The sequence below is a fragment of the Ceratotherium simum genome, chromosome 16, assembly GCF_057802395.1.
Source record: "Ceratotherium simum simum isolate JZ-2026a chromosome 16, ASM5780239v1, whole genome shotgun sequence".
NCBI lineage: Eukaryota > Metazoa > Chordata > Mammalia > Perissodactyla > Rhinocerotidae > Ceratotherium > Ceratotherium simum.
In genome coordinates this window covers 24,378,633-24,387,261 of record NC_141915.1, presented here as the reverse complement: position 1 = coordinate 24,387,261, position 8,629 = coordinate 24,378,633, and the positions used below count along the sequence as shown (strand labels likewise).

Below are 8,629 nucleotides of genomic sequence, written 5' to 3'. Positions count from 1 at the left end.
ATAACTGGAAGCATATTCAAAACTTGGAAGCAACCCAAGATGTCCTTCAGTAGGTGAATGGGCAAATAATCTGTAGTACATCCAGACATCCAGAATATTATTCAGCACTAAAAATAAATGAGCTATCAAGCCATGAAAAAGACATGGAGGAACATTAAATGCATATTACTAAGTGAAAGAAGCCAATCTGAAAATTCTACACACTGTATGATGCCAACTATGTGACATTCTGGAAAAGGCAAAACTATGGAGACAGTAAAAAGATCAGTGGTTTCCGGAGTTTGCGGGGGAGATTAATGGGCAGAGCACAGAGGATTTTTAGAGCAGTGAAAATACTCTGTCTGATGCCATAGTAATGGATACACATCAATATATATTTGTCCAAACCAAGAGTGAACTATAACGTAAACTATGGTCTTTGGGTGATTATGATGTATCAATGTAGGTTCATCAATTGTAACAAATGGTACCATTCTGGTGGGGGATATTGATAATGGGGGAGGCTGTGCATGTGTAGGGGCAGCGAGTATATGGAAAATCTCTCTACCTCTCTTCAGTCTTGCTATGAATCTAAAACAGCTTGTAAAAAAATAAAATCAATAAAAAAATTAAAATTAAAAAAAAATCAAGCGTTTATTACTTCTCACAATTCTGTGAGTAGGATGGATGGTTCTCCCGGTCTGAAGCAACTCAGTTGGGGTTTGATGGTCTTGCATGACCTCTCAGCTGGGACAGCTGGATATCTGGGGATCTTTCTCTCCACGTGGTCTCTCAACATTCAAGATGCTAGCATGGGCTGGTACACATAATGGTATAAAGGTTCCCAGCAGAAAAATAGCACAAGTCTCAATGTGCCAGCACCTTTCAAATCACTGTTTGGATCACATTTTCTACTGTCCCGTTTGCCAAAGTGAGTCACATAGCCAAGACCAGAGTCAGCAGGGGAAGGGACATCCCAAATACACACATAGTGGGTGGGAGGAATTATTGCAGCCATTTTTGTAAAGAATCTACCAAAGGAAGGAATAAGTCAAATATTTAAACCAAGACCTAATTTCTGATAAAGCTAGAGTTAGGAGAAGTGCTTGGTGCAAAATTGAAACCTCTTTAGTTGACTTGATATCAATAAGGCGTACAGGAAATGGTCAGAAGACATCTGAGGGACCTCATCCATTTATGACCGCAGAGCAGTTTCAATTCTACAACATAGAATAGACTTGAGCTATGGGACTCTTTAAGGGGATATTATTGCCTGGGCCCAGTCTTACAGACATCAGGGGAAACAAGACAAGTTGGTAGGGTCTGTTATTCCCCTTATTACTTAAAAAGAAAATTTTTTCCCATGTGCAGTAGTGAGACCATTTAAGACCATGCACAAGGAAGGAAGAGGCACAGATTATTTCCAAACACAGGTATTTACAGTAAGGACACGGGAGAGGTAGTGTAGCCCAGGGGGTCACCTCACCAGCCACCCTGTCTCTGTGGGGTCTCGTCAGGCCCGCCGCTAACATTTACAGGGCCCAGGGCAAGAATCCACAAGGAGGCCCCATGTCAGGTGTGCCAATATTTTAAACTTATAAATGAACTAGCAAACAAGCTTAAACGTAAAATGAATTGCTTCGTATTGCAACCACGTGAAACTGTTGCATATGCAGTCCAAATTTGGGAGTTTCACTGCTACAGATTGGAACACAAAAAGAAGCAAGAAAATGAACACTGAGCACTACAGGGGAACAACACTTTGTTATGCAAGAACCTATGGCATTCATGCTTTCTGACAGGAAAGGTCTTGACAAGTTAATAGGTTTATCTTTTCTCTTACCTAAAGGCTTCTGCTGCTCAAATCTCAGCAGTCCAAAGGAGGGTGTCTCCAGTGTTGGCAGCAGCAACACCCATAAACCTTGACAGCATTTGGACTCAGATGTGCTTCGTTTCAAGGACATAGGGCAGAGAGATGGAGAAGCATTTTCCCTTGAGGCATGAACGGTGATTGTCACAAGAGTGGATGTTTAGAGTTACAGTCATGCTGGGCCAGCCCTGAGTACCAGATCCCTAGTACTCTTGACTAAAGGGGCTTGGAAGCCAATGGAGAGCATTCACGACAAAGGAGAAATTCAGTGAGCACGTGGATAGAATGACTTTTTCTGTAGATGTCAGCCAGCCGCTGCCCTCAGCCCCAACAGTGCTAGTGCAATAGCCCATGGACAGAGAGGCTGCAGTGGCAAGGATGGGGGTTACGCATGGCCCAACAGCACGGACTGTCTCTCATCAAGGCCAATTTAACTACTGCCGTTGTGGCATGCCTAACCTTCCAGCAGCAGAGACAGATGTCAAGTCTCAACGTGGCACTACCCTCAAAGAGAAAATACAGTCATACAGTGACATGTTCATCATCTTGGACCCCTGCCACCCTGCAAGGGAGAAAAATCTAACCTTTGCAGAAATGACACTTACTCCAGATGTGGGTTTTCTTTCCCTACCGGTAATGTCTTTGCCAGCCCAGTCATCCAAGGACTTACAGAATGCCTGATCAGACAGTATGGTAGTTGTGCAACATCGCCTCAGGCCAAGGGATCCATTTTATAGCAAAAGACATGAGTCAGCGGGCATATGGGAGCCACCGATATTACCATATACTTAATCACCCAGAAGCAGCCAGAACAAGAGAATGGTGGGTGTTAATGATTTAGCTAAGAGGACAACAAACTTCAGGGTTGGAACCTCTCCAGAATGCAGTATACGCACTGAACCAAAGGCGATAGATGATACTGTGTCTCCTAGAGCTGATTTGGAGGACTAAATGAATCTCCTAGAGGAAGGAGCCTTCTTAAAGTAGTCATTCTCAGGGGCCGGCCTGGTGGCGTAGCAGTTAAGTTCGCCGGTTCCGCTTCTGTGGCCCAGAGTTCTCCAGTTCAGATCCTGGGCGCAGACCTACTCACCGCTCATCAAGCCATGCTGAGGCGGCGTCCCACATGGCAGAGCTCCAGCTCTACAACTATGATACGCAACTATGCACTGGGGCTTTGCAGAGAAAAAAAAGAAAAAGAGGAATTTTGGCAACAGATGTTAGCGCAGGGCCAATCTTCCTCAAAAAAAAAAAAAAACCAATATAAAAAATAGTCATTCTCTTTGCCTGTATCCATTGGGCAGTTGGAAAAGCCCCAAGTCATCTTTGCCCTCTACTTCCTGTTGCATTCCAAGCCTTGTTCCCTTTTTTAGAAATAGCATGTTGTCTATTGTACACCCAAACAACAGCGTTCTGACCTCTGCCCTGTGCCTTTCTGATCCTCCTCCTCTTCTTATATAAATACAAAGGCAGAGCTGGGGGCCCAGGGAATCAGGAAGCAGAGAGCCCAGGAGTCCTGAGGCCAGCTCTGCCTGCGCACTGGGGAGATGAAGACCTCTGCAGCTGCCCTGTCCTTCCTCATCGTTGCTGCTGCTCTTGGATCCCAGGCCCAGCGCATTCACGGTGAGTTCAGTGAGCCTTCTCGCCTGGTGGCCAGGTCGATGGTTAACTCGAGGTCCGGAGAGGAGACATAGAGCGACACCTTTGTCCTCTTGTGACTGCTCCCATCCCAGACATGGATGTGAATTTTGGCACTTATTTAAAAGCAGCAGCAGTAGGGTATAGACCTCTGTCTGCAGCCTTTGTTCTCTGGGGAAAACTGTATACAGATGACGAGTCCCACTTGGGAAAACAATTCTCTCCCTTCTCGTGGCCAGAATTATTTGATATCTTCTCTTAGCTGACTTTGGACCATTATGTGCTGGATGAAAAGAACTGTAGTAAAGTTGTAAATTTGTAAAAAGAAGCATAGAATTAAACAGTTAGAACTATTATATACTATCTAGTGTAAAAGCATCATTTTGAAGAGGAAATGGGACAAGCCAGCAAGTGAGTCACTCAAGTCCACCTAACCGTTCTATTTATTTATTTAACAGATAAATGTCTAGTTCTTCCCAGGTGCAAGCAGGCATGTTCTAAGTGTCTTATAGATACTAATCCATTGGATCCTCCTAACAACCCTGGGGGGTAGACTATCAGCAATTTATATAGTTTTGCACATTATTATTATTATTATTCTCATTTTATAAGTGAGAAAACAGGCGTAGAAACCTTAGATAACTTGCTCAAGATTACAGAGCTAGTAAGTGGTGGAGTTAGGAAGCTGTTATGGAAAGACAAGGCCATTTAAGACTTCATTTTGCAAGTACCACACACATCATATCAAGCACATTGAAGTGGACACATATGCCTCATTAAATATAATTCATATGTATCTATATAAGAAACGCACTAAAAGGTTAGTTGTGTTTTCCTAGTTAGCATAATGCTAGTCCACAATCCCTTATCCAAAACTTTGGGCTTAATGTATTTTGGAATGCAGAATTTTTCAGGTTTTAAAAAGGTAATACAATATGATCCAGCAATTCCACTTCTGGATGTATACCCAAAAGAACTGAAAGCAAGTACATGACGAGATATTTGTACACCCATGCTAATGGCAGCAATATTCATAATAGCCAAAAGGTGGAAACAACCCAAGTGTCACTAACAAATGAATGGATTAAAAAAACAGAGTATATACATACAATGGAATGTTATTCAGCCTTAAAAAGTAAGGAAATTCTGACACATGCTACAACATGGATGAACATTGAAGACATTATGATAAGTGAGATAAGCCAGTAACAAAAGGACCAATACTGTATAGTTCCACTCATATGAGACCATTAAAGTAGTCAAATTCAGAGACAGAAAATAGAATGGTGGTCTCTAGGGGCTCAGGTAGGGGGAAATGGGGTGTTATTGTTGAACGGGTACAGAGTTTCAGTTTAGCAAGATAGAAAAAAGATCCATGGATGGATTGTGGTGATGGTTGTCCAATATGTGAATGTACTTAATGCTATTGAACTGCACATTTAAAAAGGTAAATTTTAACATAATTGTAAATTTTATATTGTGTATTTTTTACCACATTTTCAAAAAAATAAATAATATTTTGTAAAACATAACACATACTTGAACATTACTTAACATTCCTGGCAGAGTCTGGGAAGCATACTTTAATCAAACAGTAATATTTCTGCAGCAAACACATAAAAATACTTATACTAATGAAATAGATAAAGAGTGTAAATAGTCTCACTTCACTTTGGGTGACATTGTGCCACCAAATCAGATAAATCAGATAATGAAAAGTTTTCCCGTTTCCAGAACCCCGTGGATTTTAGATATGTGTAGAAAGTATTGTGGACTGTATCACATTATGTAGCTATTCAATTGATTTATTCGTGTTAGATCTGCAGGTTGCTTTTTGTATTTGAAAGTCAATAGAATGTTTTCACATCTCACACATTTTCAAAAGTTCCCTGAAAAATCTCAAGGCCCTAACAGAGAAAAATGAGCCTGGAGTCAGGCCTAGAACCCAGACAGGCGTCCAGTGGTCCGGCATCATTGCCTCCCTACCAGGGGATGGGGCTGAGGAATGAGACAGGTGGAGATACTGAGACAATGCTGCCTCCCAGTGATGTCTCTCCTTTGCTTGTCTGTTTCTCCCAAATAGAATCCATGATGGAGATGCACTGGCCTGAAGTCTCAATAACTCGAGAAGGTAAATGTTTAGTTATAGCATATATTTAAAAGCAGCCGGCGGGTACAGATCTGCTCAACGGCTTCAATCCACCTTGTTTACAGGGCTGGGGGAGAGGAGGAGGGTTTTGAGGGTGGGGAAGGTCTCCAAGGAAGATCAGCACCCTCCATGGGTCCCTCTTCCATTGATGACCTCTATTCCACCTGGTTCTCCCAAGTTGGCTCACCTGGAGAAGAGGGTGTTCTCGGACGCCTCCTGCAGGCATCAGACCCTTCCTCTTCTGGGAGAAATGGTCCTAGCCCCGCTGTGGCCCTGCAAGGGGAGTGAAGTGAGGCGATGCCAGCAAGTGCTGGCAGAGAAGGAAAACATCCCTTTCCAGTCCTGCCCTTCTCACCCTCTCTAGTACTTTGGAGGAAAGGGGGAAAGGATCTAGTTTTCCTCAAAAAGAGACAGTCCTTAAATGGCCCTTTCTCTTGCTTCAGGCTTTCACAGTCCTGCTGACTGCTGCCTCGCGTACACCCCACGAAAAATCCGATGTGAAGTCATGAAAGATTATTATGAAACGAGGAGTGGGTGCTCACAGCCCGGTGTCATGTAAGTACCAAGCTCACCAGCCATGTCTTGGGAAAGGAGGACTGGTGTCCGCAAAAGTCCTACCGTCTGGATCCTGCCAGGTCAGGGGAGGGATCCTGCAGGGCATCCGGTATGAGATGCTCCCAGTGAAGAGGGAGGCCAGGGAAGGGAGGAGAAAGCAGAAGCAAAGCTGCCCAAGGAAACTCCCAGAGTCACTCAGGGAGTCTCAGAGGCTGAGAGAGGCCTCCAAGAGGAGACGCTCTGCGCTCCTGCGGCGGAGAAAGGAAAGAACAGGCTGGGCTGAGTGGGGAATCCAAGGGGCAGGGAGAAGGGGGCTCCCCACCCCTATTTGCTGAGCCCTCCTCTGTCTGTAACCTTTCTCCCCCTTGCTCCTCAGCTTTCTCACCAAGAGGGGGCAGCGTGTCTGTGCCAACCCCCTGGAAAAGCGGGTTCGGGATTGCATGACGCACCTGAATCTGAGCTTATCGAGGACCTGAGGAAAATGAGTCTTGCCTGAGCAGAAGGAACACTAGGTGCCAGCCACCTCACCTCTCTCTCTCTCGCCCCAACTACCTCCTGGGAGTGTCTTGGCCTGAATTATCTTTTTAAAGCAACAATTACTGTTCTGTTCTGGTTATAAAATCAATGCATTAATAAAGAGTATCCAGGGAACGGCCCCGTGGCTTAGCCGTTACGTGTGCTCCGCTACCGGCGGCCCGGGTTTGGATCCCGGGCGCACACCAACGCACCGCTTCTCCGGCCATGCTGAGGCAGCGTCCCACATACAGCAACTAGAAGGATGTGCAACTATGACATACAATATCTACTGGGGCTTTGGGGAGGAAAAGGAGGAGGACTGGCAATAGATGTTAGCTCAGAGCCGGTCTTCCTCAGCAAAAGGAGGAGGATTGGCATGGATGTTAGCTCAGGGCTGATCTTCCTCACAAAAAAAAAAAAGAGAGGGAGTATCCAAATTAACATTACTTGAACTTTAAGGGGAAAAAGGAATTGTAGGAATTGCTGAACTTTGGACTCATGTTTTTTTCAAAATGAGACATCACAGTATTTTTAAATACCTAAAAATATGATTCACTCAAATATAGATTGAAAACGTGTTAAAGATGTATTTAACCCATTATTGAGGGAACCATTAAACTGATTCAGACATCACCTGAGGAGCAGAGATTTATATAGTTAATTGGGGATGACATTCTGAAATGTTTAGGTTAGAGGAAAAACAGATTAATATCTTATTGGGCAATAAAACTGTAACTTTTGGGATTATCTTTTCTACTAGACAAAAATCATTTGTATTTGTGCTAGACACAAATTTACAAGTTAACATGTAATTTCACAAAGTCTGGGACCTAGTCAATAGTAAATAGAATACCAATCAAAAGCACATTCCCCCTACAGATTTAAGGAATCCTGGGGTGGACCTTTCAGACAATGTTCCAATATGACATTGAAAGGCCGCAGTCATCCTTTTGCCTTATTTCTACATTTTGGATGTTTTTTCTTAATAGATATAACTTCCTAAAAGATGTCTTCTTAAAGCTGAAAGATATTAAGAAAAACATTTAAAGAAGGAGTTAATATCAATTTTATATTCATATCTATTAAAGCATATACACATATTTATAATTAGTAAATCTTGGTCAACTGTCTCATAAAATTCAGACGAAAGGACTAGATTCTAAACAACAAAATTTTTTTATTCCAAAAATGTTTAAAACCTATGCTTACTTTTTGGGTGATTTGCCATAAAAAATCAATAAGGAAAAAACTGATTGATAACCAAATATCCTTTATAGTAACAAATCACTATTAGAAAAAAATCCTGAGACAGTGATTAAAGCTGGGAATTATTATAACTCCAAAGAGATTAAACACAAATTCACAGTTTGTCTTATCTTATCCTTCCTACTAAAATAGCTAATCTTTGAAGTTTTGACTACAGCTTAGAAAACTTTCTTTTACTCCATCATTTGGGAGTGGAGAGATGAGCAGGAGATGATTGGGGATAAGGGGTAAGCACAGACGTATACAATTTAAACAAGCATTACAGGTGATTCTTATGCAGGTGGTCCAGGACCTCACTTAGAGATACCATTTTAGGAGATGTGGGTAAACAGGCAGGCAGGCCAGATGGTGGACCAGTGAATGGGAAGAATGCCTGAGAACATTTCACTCCTTCAGGGATGCCTTTGTTCTAGCATAAGTAGAAATCCCTAGTTCCCTGGTTGTAAACACAGATTCTGATTGTAGGGGCCCTTGCTCTGCTGGGTGAGGAGGAAGGAGGGGTGCGACTGGTCAGACTTTCACTGAGGTTGTCAGAGAGCTTCATTTCTAGGGGGTAGAGGGGTGCGTCTTTTTGTCTTTGACCAGAAGTTACCCAGGTCATTGCCCAATTCTCTGTCCGGCCCACTGTCCCCTCTAGAAGGCTCTCACAGCAGACATCC

General features: G+C 43.1%; 1 protein-coding gene across 1 annotated transcript; it reads left to right on the top strand.

Moving 5' to 3' along the window:
* Positions 1 to 3,238: 3,238 nt before the first annotated feature.
* Positions 3,239 to 6,849, top strand: LOC147914954 (C-C motif chemokine 23-like). Its single transcript, XM_087440198.1, has 4 exons — positions 3,239 to 3,469; positions 5,568 to 5,615; positions 6,077 to 6,188; positions 6,565 to 6,849. The coding sequence occupies exons 1-4, from the start codon at positions 3,394 to 3,396 to the stop codon at positions 6,662 to 6,664; spliced, it is 336 nt and encodes a 111-aa protein (XP_087296324.1). The 5' UTR covers positions 3,239 to 3,393; the 3' UTR covers positions 6,665 to 6,849.
* The last annotated feature ends 1,780 nt before the right edge of the window (positions 6,850 to 8,629 follow it).

Coding starts and splice junctions, on each gene's coding strand:
- LOC147914954 (XM_087440198.1), top strand. CDS start 3,394: ATGAAGACCTCTGCAGCTGCCCTGTCCTTCCTCATCGTTGCTGCTGCT. Junction 3,470..5,567: donor CCAGGCCCAGCGCATTCACG/GTGAGTTCAGTG, acceptor TCTCCCAAATAG/AATCCATGATGGAGATGCAC. Junction 5,616..6,076: donor AGTCTCAATAACTCGAGAAG/GTAAATGTTTAG, acceptor CTCTTGCTTCAG/GCTTTCACAGTCCTGCTGAC.